Source organism: Labrus bergylta, chromosome 12, assembly GCF_963930695.1.
Source record: "Labrus bergylta chromosome 12, fLabBer1.1, whole genome shotgun sequence".
In the NCBI taxonomy this organism is placed as follows: Eukaryota; Metazoa; Chordata; class Actinopteri; order Labriformes; family Labridae; genus Labrus; species Labrus bergylta.
The window spans coordinates 19,262,048-19,281,432 of record NC_089206.1 but is presented as its reverse complement, the minus strand read 5'-3'; the positions used below and the strand labels follow the sequence as shown (position 1 = coordinate 19,281,432).

Sequence of the window (19,385 nt, the reverse complement as noted above, 5' to 3'; positions counted from 1 at the left end):
CCTTCTGCTATATGCTTTCTCTCTGCAACTTGTTAGACGTGGCCCGGGCCCCTGAGGCAACAGGGCTACAGACAGATGGCAGCTCAGTTGTAAAGCCAGGGGGGTAAAGTGAGGAGGTCAGTTGGCGTTGCAGCCGGTAAGAAGATGGTCCATTCAAGGGCACATTGTCAGTTGCAGGGTGTGCTGAAGAAAGGAACGGAGACTCTGTGGGGCTTCATCTATGAGGGTCAATTTTATGCTATGGTAGAGTGGTATAGTCTTTTATGATCGGGTCTGGTTTAAAGGTGTGTACAGCAGGTTTAGTATCGTAGCAAGAGCCTACAGCCATGCTATCAGATGTGTGAGAGCTATTTTGATAAAGTGCTTTTAGCAAAATGCTAGAAAAACAATGTGTTTAAACTGTGTGTTTTAAACTTATTGACAGCTAATAGTGTGTGCAGGTAAAATTATTTTCCTTATTTGGGATTAGTTAATACTGATGGACATTTTACATAGCAACCTGAATATGTAGGTGTGACCAGCTTGGTAAAAACATGTTGAGTAGTCAGAAGACTAGAAAAGCACTAAACAAGCTCAAGTCCTTTTATTATTTAACTCTAATGGCTGCCCTAGAGGAAAATTAAAGGGATCAACAAATCCAGTGTAGTTCATCCTGTGTGGAACCAGGAGTTCATGATAATCCATCCAGGAAAAGTCTAGCAAAAACATAAAACTCAATCTCACTTTTACCTCAGTGAAAAATAAGGGGAGCAATCATATTTCCCCCTCAGAAACATCAATGCCTAGATACATATTTTTATCTGTTTATTTTGCAGACGTGAGTGTATTTCAAAAGATTAAATAAAACTCTGACAGAGCCTCTGACAGGATTCTGGCAACAATGAATATATATCAAAATGTCTCGCTTATCCAGGTGCTTTTATAGTTGTAGAGGAATTTCAGTTTTGACTAAAAGTGGTGAACCAAACGAGCTACTTATTGAGAGATTTCCTTGAATTACGGACAGGAACAACTGTCCCTAAACTGTGTTTAGGGATCTTAAATACTTGATTGCAAAATAAGATACTGCGTGATAAATCCTTGAGTGTTCAGTGGGCTTGTTATGCAGAAAATTGATGCAAACATGTATTATACATTGTGTCCCTGAGAAATACAACATAAATAGTGAGGTTCTGTTTAATTCATTCTGATGTTTTTGTACTACAGTGAGAGCTTAAAAAACACAAAATCACTCATTAGATCAGTGATCAGCGGATACAGCAAGGCTTTGCCTAATGCCATCTCACTGCTGAAACTATGCTGTTGATATTATCCTACCCTTCAGTGTTAGTGCCTTTCATTGCAAAAACTGTAAAGGTCACAGACAGATTTTGTGTTGTATTCATTGCTTGCTCACAATTGCTTCCTTTTTGGTTGTCAGAGTTACAACAGAGCAGGAAAACAGGGTGTTTAGCACTTTTCTATTGATTGTTTAAATGTATCTGTAATGTTTAGATTCCTGTACTTTGTACAAGATGCCTTTATTTAGCACACCTTAGGCACTCCTGAAGGGGGATGTGCTCACTGTGTACATGTGGGGGGAGAGCTTACCGATCTTGAATGTGCTGACGAGCTAGTTAAGAGGGGTGTGGTCCCTGGTGGCCCACTAACGCTCTCGGTTTTCCTGCCAAGTCACATTATCATATTGCACACTTTATTCCACTCTTAAATCATTTTGGAGTCTACACTGCACTAATGCAGTATAATAAGTAGCGCAAAGAGTTTGTATTTGTGGTCTTTATGAATTGTGTTACGTTTTCTATTGGGATTCATCCAGTGAAAAGCCAAAACTTCACCACCCGACTTGAATTACAGTTTGCATAGACTAGTGTTGTAGAGAACTATGGGCACAGAGCAAAAATACTATTGGTCCCCTGAATCAGCTTGACACAAGGATTTAATAAATCGCATTAGCATATTAATTAGAATTGCACGTAATCTCCACATAGTGCATGTAGTCCGCCCATGCTTATCTGACATACATTCAGAGACATCCTCATCCGGCGAATAAAATCAAATCCATGTGTATGCATGTGTTTTCACCTAATTCCTGTGCTCTACCCTGACTCCTGTCATTTCAGAGAACAACCACCCTTCCTATGAAGTATGAAGAGTTACTTGATATGCATTATAAATAGCTGCCTTGTGATTGGACAAGCCCAGATTCTCCTGCAAGCGCTTCCGTATAGCAACAGCCCCCTCCCATCTCTCCTTCTCGCCGCTTCTCGTCTCTTCTCCCCAGAATCCCCCTTCTTCTCTCTTCCTCCCCCAAACCCCTCCCAGCCTTCCCACCCTCCTGTTTCCATCCCTGCTTCAAAATGCAGACAGATCTCGTCCTCCATGTGGCTTCACCCCCTACCCACAATGCACTGGGTGTTGCCACTGGCTTAAGATGTGTCTGAGAAGGGGGCTCCTCTGCTCTCTCCTCCTCTTGCTCTGAGCTACACGCTGACTCGCTCTTCCCGCTGGCTCCCACTGCTGCGGCAGCATCTGGATGTGGTCGCCATGGCAACAGCAGCGGGCCTGACCCCACCTCCTTCCTTCCCCCTTCCTTTTTTCTCCACACACACATGCTCTCTCTCTCTCTCTCTCTCTGCCTCTCACACAAACACAACGACTGCCCCTCCCACCACCCCTCTCCTTCTCTTAAGCTTTTTTTTCTGAGCGACTGGGTGCGTTTCCTTCAAGCTTGACCTGGATTCTGCGTACGGCGCCACGTCTGCCATGCTGAGTGTGTGACAGTAGTGATGATAACACAGTGAGAGTGTGCATGGTCAACTGACCTGTTTCCTGGAATGTTTACACTGCAAGCCAAACTGGAAATTACCTCCTTTCACCTCATATTCTTTCTTTCTGTCTTGGTTTTAATTTCCCCTAATCTATTTTCCTTTTCCTCTTGTGCCTATTTTTCCCCGCCCCTTTTTTCAATTTCTTTCCCATCCTTTATTTTCTCTTGGGTCTCTATTTTTTGTTCCTTACTTATTTTCCCCTTTTTTTCACCACCTTATTTTCTTTTCTTTCCTTTCCCCCATCTCTTCTCTTTTCTTGGTTCCCCTCTCCTTGTCTTGTTTCTTCTCTCTGTTTCTACTCCTCCCTCCTCTCCTCCCCCGATCACCACCGTTCTCTCTCTACCCCCTCCCCATGTGCTTTATGGAAGAGGGAAGGAGCAGCAAAAAAAAACATGAAAAGGAGTCAGCTGTATTCTCCCTCCTCCACCACAGTACTCCACATCACACCCTGAGACACCACCCCCCCCCCCCCCCCCACCACCACCACCACCTTCTATCTACAACCTCCTCCATCACAAATCCTTGCCTCATCCTCAGCTGAATGTTGAACAAAGATATCAGCCTCCTGAAGGCAGATATTGCTGCATTTTTTTGTCAAATTGACATAATGTATGGAACACTTTGAATTTAAAATTGCATATTGTAAATATCCTCCCTTCTAGGCAGTTTTTCGATTCAGACAAACAATCAGCAATCTGCGCACACAAAGATCTGTAGACCTACACGTTTCTTGATATGAGTCACAGCCATCATTCATTGAAATATAACTTAAATTCTAAGAGAGGAAATAGCTTTGTGTGTGGTGGCTGCAGCACAGAATAAGGGGACAGCTCACATATTATTTTAGATAAATTGTATATACAGCACTTCTCACTGTACGCTTCATCCTCTTCCTTTTATGTCTTTTTTTTTTTAATGAAACTTAACATTTGTTTGACAAATGTATTTTGTATTTTGTACCTTTTTATTTAGAGCCCCTTGGAGATTAACAAGCCTTTTCTGAGAGCAAATGTTTTGTTTTAAGGGACATATAATGAATTGCCTGCATGCAGAACATAACATAAACACGATCAGTGGTTTAGCCATCTGCAACAGAAGACATGCACAAGTCACCAAAACATCATGGCTTATCGGGCTAAAATTATTAATTTTTTTTAAATACACTGCAAGCTATATAGTTTTGTGTGCCTGTTGTGGGATTATGATGTATGGCAGGGGTTTCCGCACCTCGGTCAAACATTGATCGATTTGGGAGAAATCTGTCCATGAAACAACTGGATTAATAAGAACCGCAGTGTCTAAATATATATATATATATATTATTTTTTTTAAAAGGTAGCTGGATCTAATGCTGTTTCTGGGAAAACAGCTCTGCTAGCACACCTGTTGGTCTCCAGGGAAATGGGTGTTTTTGTGTCTTATGAGGCTGTCTGTGTCTGTGAAGTTCTGTTTCCTCCAAATTTGAACTGTGAGAGTTATTTATTTTTGAAACATAGCTCAGTGACGGAGTGTGCCATAACCAAATTAGTCTTTCTAATTCAATCTGTTCACAGCACTTGGAGTCCATCATGGTTTATTCAGTAAGGTGAGCATACTAATTGTGCTCTCGTTTCTCTCTCTCCCCTCTGTCTCCTTTTCATCCCCACCTTCACACTGCGCACACTTCCTCTCTCTTTGTCACTCTTCTTCCGACTTTGTCCTTACTCACTTGCCCCTCTCTGTTGCATCTCTTGACCCTCCTCTGGGCCTCTTTTCCAACCCTGCTCTCCCTGTAGTAGATCTGGTTGACCAGCAGAGGGTGCTGAGGACCGGCTGTCTGGTGTCTGGGGCACACAGTTCACCCATCCGACGTAACAGCAAGCTGGCCACTCTAGGGCGCATCTTCAAGCCCTGGAAATGGAGAAAAAAGAAAAATGAGAAGCTCAAGCAGAGTTCCACAGGTACTGAGATGGAAGGGTGGGTGGAGGGTGAAGTGTTTTGTTGGGTGGTTGTAGTATTTTCAGATTCAAATCCAGGGGTAGATTCACATACTTTGAAGAACAATAATGCAGTAGTAGAATATTGTGAACTGACGGTATAAAAATACCATGTTATGTCAAATCTATACAAAAAAGCAAATACAAACGTAATCCAATGCGATTAACTTTGTTCCAGCTTTTGGAATTGACATGTATTAAAATTGCATCAGTTACACAGAAAAGAGTCATGGTAAAAAAAAAAAAGGAAGGTTCATTTTAAAACACTGTTTCCACTGTTTCTGTTTAAAAAAAAACTATTCTTGCAAATGAACATGTATTTTCTATCCAGTAAGTCAAAAAATAAAGTAACATCAGAGACCAAAATAAGTTATAGTTTGATTCAAATTTTATAAATAAAGCAAACTCATTTATCACTGCCAGTCACCCTATTTGTATGGACAAGCAAACCGATTTCCCACAACTTGGACCACTGGTAAAAATAAAAATACAGATTTTTTTTACTATCCAGATGGTGAAGCGAGTCGTCAAGGTTAGGAAATTCCTTCAAAAAGCAGAAATCCTTGTTTTTGTTCATGTCTTGGGTTTTTCAAACTGACCTGGTAGCTTTATTTTTTTTGGTAAGAGAGATCTGGGTTTTGTGACATGACAAATATGTAACACTTACAACATAAGCTTGGCTAAATCTGTAAAATCTAAAATTGCATCCAATAATTTATTTATAAATTGCATTTTCTTCTGATGATAGAATTGTGGGTGATAGAATAATTCAAATACACTAGTGGTTCATCAGTTATGTTGACTTTTTGCAAAGTCACCTTGTATGCCTGCTTTTAAAAGCAGTCATAACAGATACCTGCAGTAATGTGTTGTTGTTTTTTTTTTTTGCTGAACACAAGGCTAAATGTGATACTCCTGCTGTAATGGAGAGTGCTGTTGAATCAAGGTGACATAAAGACTGAATGTCATTCAGGGGAATGGTCATAGTTGTTCACATCAGAGGTCTCAGGGTTTGTCAGTCAATCCATTCACACACACACACACACACACACACATGATCAGTCTACAGGTAACTCTTTTTGCTGGACTTTCCTTTTTACTCTATCATATGGAAGTATATTTTCTGTTAGTTAGACATTCAAGGTTATTGCCTAAATACTGTAAGCCCTTCTCTGCCCAATAACATTAGTTAAAACAGCTTAATAATTTGCACTTAAATGAACAGGTAATACTGATAAAAGAAACCTCAAAGCGGAGTGTTATTGTAAGAATATAGATCAGCTGTCCCAAAACATAGAAATCATAGAGAAGAAGGTGCATCTGTAAAAATAAATAACGTTCTGAAACTTTGATTAATTTATTTGGATGCCTTGTAGAAATCCTGTTATCTACACACCCTTCTCCCCTCTCACAGATGTAGCATTATCCAGCAGTCTTCTATGCCACGACCCAAACTCCCCCATCCAAGGCTGCTGCTCGGACGGTTCGATCCGGCTCGGAGGATTTGGGGGATCTTTGAACCACAACCTCACAGTCAGCAGTGTGGAGTATCTGGGTCCTGATGAGGAGCTGCCCCCACCTGGTAGGATGATCCCTCGCTGTAGTCAGAGTCAAGGAATCAATGCATGTTAGAGCTGCAAAAGCAACAGAGGAGGGAGAAAATGGATTTATGCTGGGTCGCTGGGTGTCTTTTGTCTCAGCTTTGTTGTAGTCAAGATGAGAGTGTATAAGATTGCTGTGATTTTTCATGTGATGGGACCTTTTCACGATGAGACCTCTAAATAAAGCTGATTTTTAAATAGCCGATGTTATGATACAATTCATATGTTCTTTATGCAGGGATTATATGTACAGATTTATATTAGTTGTAGACATGTTTTGTGTTTAGTGTTATCCAAAAAGCCAATGATTTCTTGGCTAAAACTATTTAGTCTATTTAAGCCTATAAACATTTACCACTAGGGGGCAGCAGAGACAGCTCAATGCTGTACATTGCCTCCACTCTCATCTCCAAAGAGAGGTCCACAATATGGATTTATATGAGCAAAACTAATATTTGATTTTTAACCTCCAGTTCATATTTTACCCATCATACCCTTACTTATTTAAGCTACCAAATTTCAAACTTTTTGTCATTTGTAGTTTTTAAAATCACGGTAACTCCCCTTACCTTCCAAACATTCCTCTGAAAGCAGTATCCAGCATCTGCCAACCATTTAATGGTGAACATATTTGAATAGTCTGTGCCGGAAAACAAATTCTATATATGTTTTTGAACAATGTTCCCCTTTTATCTCTGTCCACCCATAGCTGACCCTCCCCAGGATTGTGATCAGGTCGAGGAGGACGCATCATTACCACAGGAGGAAGGAGACGAGGAGTTGCATTTACCTGGGGGGCTGCAGGATGTGGGAGAGCAGATGGAGGAAAGACCAGAGGAAGAAATCCCAACATTAACTTCTCCACCACAAGTACCTCCAAAACTTTTGCCCCAGCTGAATACAGTAGATGGTGAGCAATTTGTATCTCATGCACCATTAATTAATAACAGTTAGCTGTTTAAGGAAGACTGAATGAGTTAGAAAAAAAAATGTATGAGTGTATAAGTAAAAGTTCTGGATTAAGAATTATATTTGAGTGAAAGGAAACAAGTATCATGAACACAACTAATTGAATGTGCCATAATTAAGTCACATTCACTTTTGGACAGTTCCCTTATCTTTGCTTTGTTGTTTTGGCTTTAGACAAAGAGTTGAAATGAAGAAACTGCTGCATAAGTTAACATCTGACACATCCAGCTCCAGGTGGCCCCTTCTGGACGCTATTTTATTGTAAACGTTACTAGTCGAACCACTGGTTAAATGTGTTGTGTCCTATGAAGTGATCACATGTCTTTCAATGAAGAATATTAATCTGAAAAGTTACTAAAGTTACTAAACTAAAATTAAAGGTTTTAAATAAATGTAGGAAAACAAAAAACATGAATATGCTTGCAAAGATGCATTCAAGCTTCTTTGGCGGGTAACAGTTGCTCTTGGCACTACTAGAACACATCAAGGCCAAGGATCACCCCTTTTCCCCACAGCCACCTGGAGGCTTTCTCTGCTGCATCCATTGCAGTCCTGAAGCTGTTCTCCACAGCAGCCTTCTCATGTCAAGCAGAGTGTAGACTGTTGTGAAGAAAAGCCTCTGCAGCCTACCCTATACTTCCTCCGGTTAGCAGTGTTCTTTCCACCTGTTTCTGACAATCCTTCAGAAGTTCCTGGTTCTTGGACAGCTTCCTTTCAAACGCCTCCTCACTGCTGACGTTCCAGCGCACAGTAAACTCTATTAGGGCAAGCTGTCTTGAGGCCTCTGACAAGATGACGATATCTGTTCACAATAATGTCGAGTTTGCCGGGAAAGTTGAGTTGCTTGCCCAGGTCAACTATTAGCTGTCAGTTCTGTGCGGTGAAGAGTAGGCCTGCAATCCCGTTGTGTTACGTCGGACAGCAGCTTATGTATGCAGGGTTGTGTTGATGGAACAGAGAGGGCTAAGGCAAGGGACTCAGCTTTTACACAGGTATAAGTCCGAAAAATGTAACGCCACCTACTGAGGTATCCAATGATCTTCCTCTCCATCCTACTAATGTGTTGGGTACATCATAAACCTGCAGGATGCAATGTTGGTATAACCAGGATTTGAATTTCCCCGGCAGACCTGACTTGTCCACTTTTTGAGCCAGGTCTCCAGCTACTAAATAGATGTGTGAATGGGCACTGCTTCTCTTAGGCTGTGGTCAAAAAGGTTCCCCCCAACTTTTGACGATGTCTCATTGATGGTTTGAATCTTCGTGTTATTTGTGGAAAAGTGGAACTTGTCAGAGACTGCCGTTACTCAGCTGCAAGTGACCTGGTTTGGCAGGCTTGAGTTCCATCCTCACCCTCTTTAGGGTCCTCTCTAGTCCTTTGAGTATTTATCTTCTCCCTGGTACAGAGGATGTGATTTGTTCATTTCTGCTGTAAAAACAGGCTTTTTTGAGTGGATGTGTATGAGCTTCTGAAGCCAGCCCCACCCCCTTTTGCACTTCAACATCAGCCTCATTTTTTAACACCAGAGGTGACCGCTTGGGTCATCCACTTAGGCTCGGGGGGCTGTCACACGCCGGACTTGGTCAGTGGGCCTCTGTAATACACCACTGTGGCTTTCACAACCATGTTCATGTCAAGGGAAAAGAGGATGACAGATATTGAACAAATGGTAATGATACTGATCTCCAGCCAATGCCAACTAGATGTTACTGGCACAGACGTGACTCTGATTCTGAAGTAGTTATAGTTATCCAAGATGAGGTCCTTGATCTCACTGGGAACATGGTGCCATTATATTGATGTTTCTACCAACTTAGATTTGATTAGAAAAAACTTTATTGATCCCCAGCAGGGAAACTAATTTGCTACCTGGTCAATTCATACACACAACAAACATTATCGACAGTGCAAGCAGTACACTTCTATGTTCTTGACCTGTATGAGTTGGCCAGGTCGACCAGATCTCCTTTCTTCTCGTTCCTGTCTGATGTCTTGTATATGGGTACGTGGCTACCCCTTTATATTCAAGGCAGCCTGCCATCCCTGGAGTTGCACCCTTTTGCACTGAGATGTCAATGTAATTGTTCTTAAGCAGGAAGTCGCCCTCATATCAATGTTGACCTCTGGAGCTGGTTGTTCAATGCTTGTTGTTCAACTGTTCCAGTTCCAGTTGGATAATGCAGCGTGGCATGGAGAAATTGACCTATACTTTCTCGTTATGGAAAATGAATCATGTTTACTAAACAATTTATTTGCAATAAAGCTTGCAGAGTTTGTTTCCCTGTGTTTCCCTTTTTTGATTTATTAGCTTTTTCTACCTTTCTCTCACATCAGACAGATGTGCAAGTCAAGTATACTGGAGGCTAATTTCCCAGAAAATCAAAATGCTTATGTGCATCAAAAGCTTCAGCTTAGTATCCTGGGACAAACTCCTTCCCCCATTACCCATATGAGGATAATAAAAATCATAAAAAAATATAGGCGAACAGACGTACATTTAGTTCTTGGGGATTCTTTGCAGCCCCAAGAACAAAGCATTACCTCATGTCAGTTTGATGTTCTTTTATTGTGCATGCATGATTAGTATTACCTGACAAAAACATCATCATCCTTTAAAAGTCAAACCTATCAATCCCTGTGGATCTTTTCAGTGTTTATCATCTCATCACTCTCTTTCAGACTCAGGCCCTGTGTCACTCCCTACGCATCTGCCAAACTCCTACCTCCCTAAGGAGCCTCTACCCAGGGCCTCAGAAAGCATGGCTTCAATGACCCTGCCGCTACGAGGGCCCCTTGCCAACCCCTCAGGGTCCCCACATATAGGAAACGTGATGCACCCTCCTATGCCCCCTAGCTGCATTATGGAGGAGCTACAGAGAGCCTTTGCCTCCAAGAATAGACAGGAGAGGTGAGTCCTTAGATTGACCTTAAACATCAGCCTCCTCATTCAGACATACTGGGACTGAACACAACAGTTGTGTTGCTTCAAAACTGCTGTAAGAGTTAAGTTTTAAGACATACCTGAAATATTGTCTATTTAATCCCTGATGTTATTCTAAACGCCGCTTACTGCAGCTAACATCAATGCTACCTTTACCTTTTTCTTGCTGTGACCCTTCAGTGTACATGACGGGTGTGAGCAGGGCTCACCTCCCAGGCTGTGGTGTTCTGATGGTCGGCTCTCACGCTCCTGTAGCTCAGAGAACCAACACAAATCATCTTTGGTGGGGGTCTGTATGGTAAGCGGAGGGTCCAACTGGCCCAAGAAGGAAGCTGAGGAGAATAAGGAGAACATGCGGCTGGACCAGTGCTTCTCCAACACCTCAGGCCTCCCCACAGACCTGGACGGCTGGAATGATTCTGTCATCTCTGGTGGGTTGAAGAGCTTACATGTACTGTAGGATTTACAGTAGAGTCCGTAAATATTTTAAGATTTATACATGTTCATTTGTGTTTTGGCTTTGTACTGTATAGATTGAATTTAAAATGAAACAATGAACTATAGATGAAATGGTTGTGTTGGCTTTAATTTGAAATTGTTAAATTTGTACTTGGAGAACATGATAATAAATGTGTCTCTGTCATACTGTCATGTGTAATAATAAAGGATCCCTTGAAGTGAGAAATGTACACTGAATTATCATCCATCTCAGCAGTTATTTCTAGCCCAAAAGAGAATTTTAGCCTTTTTCCGCTCTTAATTTGAAAGGTCTGTACCTTTATTGTTTTAATTCTATTATACCATCTTACCACAGCAGGCATGGGTTTTCACACACAAAAAAGTTTCTAGCCACAAATCAGCAAACAAACTTAAAGGTCACATATTATCCTCCTTTTCAACAAATTGTAATTAGTTTCAGTGGTCCCCAAAATATGTTTGTGAAGTTTCTTGTTAAAAGTCTGCTCTGATCCTGTATTTTATCATGCCTATAAACCCCTCTTTTTCAGCCCTGCTCAGAACAGGCTGTTTCTGTGTCTGTAGCTTTAAATGCAGTGAGCTGTGTTTGATCACACCCCTGCCTCTGGTAGAGGATGTGGCTTGGGCTTTCTTGATCCTTGCCCTACGGTTTACGCAGAACAAACACGTAGCTGTAGGAGTGTCACCCACCTTATGGAGGGGTTACTGCCATTTGTGATGTCATGAAGGGAAAATCTCCAAACAGCCTGTTTTAGCACACATTTTCTGAAAAGTGGAGAAGGCAAAAGACGGAGATGATGAACTTTTCTCATAATTGGGCGGTTTGCGTGGCCCCTGATTTAGATCTATAACTTTAATTTGGCTCTGCTACAGAAAGAGGCATCTCATAATGCCTCAATTTCTATTTTGCTTATACTTTGTGCTTAAGTAGTAAACATAAAATCTGGTTTGCATCATTGGTATTCCAGCCATCGGAGTTACATATAAAAGGATTCATGAGTCACTGTAAGAAAAGGAAAATAAAAACAATCAAAGCCACTTTTGAGACTAAAACTGTGAGAAAAAGTTGCACTTTCCAGTGTGATAATCACTGTATGTGTGGTTGCAGGCACACTTCCCCGCAGGCTAAGAAAGGAGCTGCTGACAGTCAAACTACGAAACAGGCCCAGCAAGCAGGAATTGGAGGACAGGAACATCTTCCCAGCAAGGAGCGACCAGGAGCGCCAGGAAATCCGCCAGCAGATTGAAATGAAACTTGCCAAGTAAGCACTGAAAGCCCTCTACATTACTATCAGTACTTCTGAAGTCATTGCAATGTTTTTCTGAAATACTTGCATGAGAACTTCAAGACTACGTATGACTTTAAGGGCTGAAAAGTCGATTAATAGATAAGTTGATCGATAGAATATTGAACGGCAAATATTTTGAGCACTTATTTTTTTTTTCCCGATTTCAAACTTCCATACTAACTGTAAGGATTTGATGCAGTTTGTCAAGTCTTTGGGATTTGAGTTTTTGGTTTGATGAAGAAGCGATTTGAAGATGTCAGTTTTGCCTAAAGGACATTCTAATGAGCATTTTTTACAAATGTATTTTTTTTAATACATTTTATGGACTGGAGGATTAATTTAGGGCTTGTGTCCATTAATGGCTTTTTTGTGTTGGTAGTGCTCACAACTTCAATTTCAGAGCTCTTATCTCTATCGAAACCTTCTTGTTTCCAAGTTTTGATAGTTGGCTTGCGGCACTACCGCTTTCCTTGGAAGTTGAAAAAGGTCTGTTTTATATTGCTTGTATGCTTAATATTTGCTTTATATAGGAAACATAATTTTTCAAGAAAGACGAGTCAGATTAGTTTCTCAGGCGCCTTTGTTGTGACCAAAGTTGATAGAAGAAGTCCCACCGCCACCACTTGATTTTGATTGGTTGATGAGATTGAGGTGACATTGAGTAGCACAGCGGTTTTCCAAAAGTTGAACTATTTCATCTAAGAGCGATGTGAGCACAGAGACAAAAAGCTGTTTTCGCTTAGCTGAGCCCTGAAAACACTGAACTGCATCGGTTTTGTATCGAAAATAGGCGCTGCCAGAGCATAAAATGGCATATGTAGACACAGGCCCTTCTTTAAAAACATATCAATTAATCGAAAAGGAAGCTGCAACCCTAACATATATTGTATACACATATAGCACCTTAAAAAATGAGTAGACAAAGTGCTATGGCAAACAAATCTGAAAACCAAATATTACAATAGAAACGGAAACAGTAAGTTAAAAATTTTTTAAGGTTAGGTAAGGATAGAGTTAAAAAATAAATAAAGATTTTCTAAAATACAGTATAAGACAGAAGACAGGAAATCCTTATTTGAAAGAGTAAACAAGAGAGTAAATGCCTGGATGCTTTCAAAGGTACAACTGTCCTTACAGTTATTGGAAGACAATATAATGATGCTTCCAGGAACACTCTTTGTACAAGATGCACCGCTGTACTTGAATAGAACAACTGGCTTTTTGATTACAGCTGAGAAACCTAATGTCCAAAGACTGACGGCGGCAGTCTTGTGAGTGAATGTGTCACAAGACCTGCATTCTTTAACACCATCGTATCAAACAGAGGCACACTACGGTGTTGCATAACCTGCTTGGCAATAACACAGCCAAGAGCTGAGCACCACCCACACTTTCTGCAGAACAAGATCTATCGACTGTCTGTGAGACAACTAAGAATACCGCCTACATGATCTATTCTTAGATCCACTGGAAGAATCTTTTAGTTGTTTGAGAAAAGGTTTTACACTGGACACAAGTTCACAAGAGCACTGTTCATATAAATGTGAAGATGAAGCATGACTGCAGCTTGCATAAGAGGCAGCAGGGTCTGTGTTTGTAAAGGCAGAGATGTTCCACTTGTGGCACAGCCACAAGACAAGCTGCTCATTATATAAAGATGTAGTTTCACACAGCACAGCCTTCAACTGACTCACTCATTTTGATTTCGGGCTGTTTGTAATTGTTCATGAGTGCAGAATAAATTAAGGTTCTTCAGACGATCAACAAGGACACTTTTTAATGTGCTTCGTGATGATGTCGAGGAATACAAAGACTACAACCTTTTCTGAGTACAATTCACTAAGAGACAGCGTTATAGTACGCTGCTTTAGTTTGCCAGAACTCATTATCACTGCTGACATCTGGAAGGCCTTGAGGCTCTAAACGCGTAAAATGAATGCTGTGTCACCTATAGTGTGAAGCATTATGCAAGTAATGTGTTTTTTACCTGCTTTATTTGCATACATTGGAGGCATACTGCACCAGTTTAGAAGGAAATCCTAGCTAAAAATAGCTCAGAACGGTGAAGAGAAAAAAAAAGCTAATTTCCCCTGGGAATTCATATTGAATGACAAAACAATCCATCACACACTCCTCTGGATTTCTTTAGGTGCCTCCCATTGTAGATCCAATCCGCTCTCTATTCCTATATGCGGCTAACAGTGAAACCCTACTGTTACATTCGCTGCCAATCAAGCCGAAAACGCCAATGTTCATGGGGGATAATGACACCTTGTCTATCCATTGTGTCAGTGACAGATGACCTTTCTATCTTTAGAGACTCCCAGCCTGGCACTCGTACTGCAGCCGCTCACTGCTGTTTCTAATCTTAGTCCCTGACACTGTTCAATAATGCATCTCCCCATGCACTCCCTCTCTCTCCACAATCGTGTTGTCGGGGAGTTATATCAGCAGAAATAATAGATGGGAGGAGTAGCTGGGGGGCCGGCTACTGTACATGAGTGAAGACTGCTTGGAATGGCCATTTTTGTCTCCTCACACAATTGGCAGCTGTGATGAAGGATTTGGAGCCCCTGCCACCCACTTACCCACCCACTGGCGTTTTATTCTTTGTTTGAAATTGTCATTTCTTCCTTGGCTGGCATAACTTTATTTTCTCGCTCATTTTATGACAAAACATGCTGGGAGGCAAACGGAAACCCTTATTCCAACAGGCGTTTATGCGTCATCCCTGGTATTCTGGGGAAACCTTCCTAAATTTACAGAAACTAAACTTGGTTACAGGAAGCAAATCAATCCTGGGAAACCAGAGAAATGAGTCAATGTTTTTTTTTTATCATGTACATATTTCAAGTGTTCATGAAAAACATCTCTTGCCACCTGAGAGTGGCTCAGAGGAAAGGGGTTTGTGATTCATTTGGTGTTCCAGAACAAAATGTGGACATGCCAGAAAATAATATTGAATACTGACCATGGTCACAGCTTTTTTTCAGCTCACAGGCCAGGAAAGTAGTCTCTTTCTAAAAATAGCATAAGGCACACACAGCTCTGTGTGTTATAGTAAAATCTCCATTAGTGTGTTGCTAGGGAGAAGTGAGAATGTCCGTGGGAGGACTCTAGTATCTCAAAGATACCAAGTGTTGTTGCTAAGCAACTCGGCAACTAAGTCAATAACACAGTGGATGGTTGTATTCACTAGGGCTTTGGGATTTTTTTTTGTTGTCATCTGTTTGAAATGTAATAGTGTTAGAGCTCTTTCATAAGTGTGTCTGTTTATCTAGAGCCAAGAAGGGCTGTAATGGGCCGTTCCATTCTTGATGAGATGTATTTGCTTATCAAAGTAAACTACTTTGATAAAAAAAGGAACCTCACACAGGGAGATAAAAACACAATAGAGAGGGATGATTGATTTCTGACATAGTAATTAAGTACACAGATCTGAGATTGTTGCAGACAAATTTTCATCTTGTTTCTCTTGGGAGAATTTACAGGGGATGTCAATCTATTGAATAAATCCTCAGGTTATTCCTGGATGTCTAGCCACGCATGTGCTAATGAACACAGACTGATTGCCTGTATGTGATTTAGCTTCTTCAGCCTGCTCTCTTTCCTCTACGATAATAGTGATGCTTTACCGATGTAGAAGAGATGTGCTAAACAACATGTTTACCACATGTGCAAATTCCTAATTGCATGAGGCAGATTCTAATGGTGGCATCTGTTGTTAGAACTATTCAATTATTATAAGCTGATAAGGTTTAGAGACTTCAGTATTGGCTATCCACTGTCCCTCCACCATGAGGCACACATCAGCTTTGTGGCTGTCCAGGTCACAGTAGGTGTGACCTAACTTTGATCCTTTAAGAGGCATAACTACAAAGTGTCCAGCATCAACCTATATGAAGGGATGAAAAGAGTCCTACTGTGTAGCGGCATTCTGCCCTCTCTGTCCCTTTCACCTCTGGAGGTGTGCTGTTGGGTGTGTCACATGCGGTCTGAAGCTGAGCCTTGTTGTGCAGCTCACATCTATTATTCATACAAAGTATGAATAGTTCAGAGCAAGTCCGAGAAAACATTGGATTTTTAAAAACCTTTAAGGGAGCTTGGGGATGCACAAGCTTGAAATAAAGGTACAAGGTGTAATCTGTATTTTAAAAATTGATAGGTTAAAGTTCAGAAGAGACAAGAATTGTATAAAATCATAAATAAGCAAGATTATTTAAATCAATTTAGAATTGTACTTTGTCTATGAAGGCTTTGTAGTCAGGGAATGTGACAGCTTGAAATGAATTCAGTGATCTGGATGTTTAAAATGATTGGTTATAGTGCCACAAAGATTGAAATTATAGTAGATCATAAAATAGGTAGGCTATCAGTAACTTGAATCTATCAAGAATTTCACCTCGTGTTTATCCTTCCGAGAAGACTACAATAAAAAATAAAAAATAAAAAAATCAGAACTGACGCAACAATATGTGTTAAATGAGTGCTCCAGTAGCCCAGTACACCAGAAGGGGGCTGGGGATGCCTTGAGTGGAAGCCTATAAAGCTCCGCCCTCACAACATTATGCATGCAGTAACCAGGGAAACTAGGGGAGTCTCGCCCAGGCATCACATCACGACCCAGTTCAAAAGCGATCGTAGCCCGAGTAGTAGAGTTTAGAAAAGGAGCTGCAGCAGCGGAGCACAGACAACGCAACGCACCTGACATGCGACATCTCCGAACCGAAATATAACCTGGTGGACTTCTCAAACAGGGGAATTAGTGCTCCTTTGACTATTCCAGATGTGGGGAGCGCCTCTGTCGAAGCAGCACAGCCGGGGTTTGGATGCGAGATGGAGACATAGGGGATTCCTCTCGAGAACGCGCACAGTGAGGAAACTAGAGCCGGTTCGAGACGACAGGGGACAGATAGAGTGAACATGGTTCAAAACGTGGTGTTGGTGTTTCTCCGCAGGAGGCTGAGCCAGAGACCGAATGTGGAGGAGCTGGAGAGCAGGAACATCCTGAAACGTAAGTTTACATACTCCAATTTGTGTTTCCTAAGTGCCGTCTCTTCATCTGGTCTACACATGCGTTTGCGATTAAGAACACGTTGTCAAAAAAGAGAAATGCTCTTCTAAAAACACTTGTCTGAGCAAACAATACAGAAAAATCGCATAGATTGCCTGGTGCTGTGCATTATTCAGGAGCAGAAAAACGCCTGAGTGCACATTGCCTCTCTTCACTGTGAACACTCTTAAGAGGTGATGGGAGCTGGATTTGTAAAGACAATCAAGACATCATTAAGTTACTATGGCTTACAGAATTTAAAAACATGGTTGATAAATGTATGGCATTTAATCATTTCAAAAATGTGCTGTCTTTAGCATTAAAACACGATTTAGGGTGCGTTTCTAACTTGGCTTTCTTTTTTTTCTGCAGAGAGAAACGACCAGACAGAGCAAGAGGAGAGGAGGGAGATCAAACAGCGGCTAAACAGAAAGGTAAGGGAACTGGGCTTTTGTGTTCTACAAATATTTTTGTAGAATTTGTACTAAAAAAACAGGCCCAAGATTGTTCTCATTGTAAAGCACGTATACTCAAATGCAATAACGGACGTATCTAAACACATTTTGAACTTCTCGTGTTTCAGCTTAACCAGCGGCCCACAGTAGATGAACTCAGAGACAGAAAGATTCTGATCCGCTTCAGTGACTATGTGGAGGTGGCCAAAGCTCAGGACTATGACAGGAGAGCAGACAAGCCCTGGACTCGGCTCTCGGCAGCAGACAAGGTGTGTATTTATATGGGAAGAATGTCATATTGACAGGACGAACAGCCAGCCACGTCGACCTTAGTGACCCCGCATTAATCACTTCACAGTCACACACAATCAGTCTTATCACCAAACCATGTGAACTATTAAGGACAGTCTGATTTTTAAACTCCCCAAACACTGACTTCATGCTCATCAACAGTATTTGCATTGCCTCTTGCAGTTATCAGCTTATCTCGTAAATCCCCTCCTCTTTTTTTTTTTTTTTTTTTTCAGGCTGATTCTATTTTGTCTTCCTCCTGTGTTTGCTACACTTGCTGTTCAAAGGTTGCAGCACCCCAATGGCCTAGCATGCACTCAGGGATGCACTAATGCCCTTTTTCCTTTTCCCACAGGCTGCCATCCGAAAAGAGCTGAACGAGTTTAAAAGCACGGAGATGGAAGTGCATGCCTCCAGCAAACACCTCACGAGGTCAGTGTTGTGAAGATGATGTCTGCGTGTAGTATGTTTTGGGAAATGTGTTTGGCTCTATTCTTGGCAGCAGTGGTCTATTTTTAGCTTGCCTTGCTCATGCAGTGTGCGCTAAAGATAGATGGGAGTGCTTGTTAGCTGGGGAGGGGGAGGGTGTCCTCTAGAGGGCTGTGATGCGTAGGGAGAAATGATAAGAGTGCTAGTGTCCTTGGCTGAGCTTTGGGGGAAAAAAAGGGTCCTCACGATCTGTAACAGTAACCCAGAGGGAGGGTGGGATGTGAGTACATCACTGCATGTAATGACTGCTAAAAATAGCTGCATGTCTGCAATAACAGCTGGGTATGAAGACAAAGCCACTGCTCTCCGTGTTTAAACATGGCCTCTCTTGTTCATCTTTTCAGGTTCCACCGGCCATGAAAGTAGGGACTTTCTTCTGTGAAGAAATGCTGAGCTTGGAAAATTTACTGGAACAGCTCGAAGCTGCTCAGTCGGGACAGTTTAAAGAGCCTGGAGCCTCGTGGTCTTCAGCGTGTCTTTAACATTCTTCCAGCACCCTCGACTATCATAGCATCAGTATGAGAGCACGGGTGTGGGAGAAGATGATTTGCGGCAGTGTGTCCTGGAGACTGCTGGACGTCGCCTTATGGAAGCTGGCTGTGGTGGAAGAGTAACTATGGAGGAGCCTCTGATTCTCAGGATGAGAGTAGAGGAAGAAAAACAATCTTGTCATTCAGTCAGTGTTTCTTTTTGTACTATTTCATGGACTCCTTTGACAAGGCGGTGTGGATCTGTGTAGTGGGAGGAAGTTGTGCATGTGACCAGCTTCACCTTTTCTTAAATGAAGAATAATGTGTCACTTGGACTATGTAAAGACTGTGCAGTCTGGGGGAGAGGGTATCGGGGTGAATTTGATATAAACTGTACATACAGTATGTCAATCTGAATGAGACCATCAGCGTCTTCACTGAAAAGAGAAATACCTTTGCAAGCACTACTTGTCTTCAAAATACAAGGTCTTTTTTTAAACAACGTCTTGTCTCATTTTTCAAAATGTTTTATTTTCAAATGAAAT

The 19,385-nt window shown here is 41.5% G+C and overlaps 1 protein-coding gene across 2 annotated transcripts in view; it reads left to right on the top strand.

Moving 5' to 3' along the window:
- Positions 1–19,329, top strand: part of phactr3a (phosphatase and actin regulator 3a) — a 32,839-nt gene extending 13,510 nt beyond the window's left edge. Inside the window, exons 2-12 of one of the 2 annotated variants that reach the window (XM_065961720.1) lie at positions 4,607–4,768; positions 6,219–6,386; positions 7,115–7,315; positions 10,055–10,283; positions 10,497–10,747; positions 11,902–12,055; positions 17,041–17,096; positions 17,508–17,569; positions 17,719–17,859; positions 18,237–18,313; positions 18,715–19,329. In XM_065961720.1, the coding sequence (XP_065817792.1) occupies positions 4,607–4,768; positions 6,219–6,386; positions 7,115–7,315; positions 10,055–10,283; positions 10,497–10,747; positions 11,902–12,055; positions 17,041–17,096; positions 17,508–17,569; positions 17,719–17,859; positions 18,237–18,313; positions 18,715–18,730 (1,517 nt within the window). In that variant the 3' untranslated portion in view covers positions 18,731–19,329. Of the gene's footprint in view, positions 1–4,603; positions 4,769–6,218; positions 6,387–7,114; positions 7,316–10,054; positions 10,284–10,496; positions 10,748–11,901; positions 12,056–17,040; positions 17,097–17,507; positions 17,570–17,718; positions 17,860–18,236; positions 18,314–18,714 lie in introns of both variants that reach the window. The other variant, XM_020632194.2, reaches the window with a different exon arrangement.
- Positions 19,330–19,385: the final 56 nt, after the last annotated feature.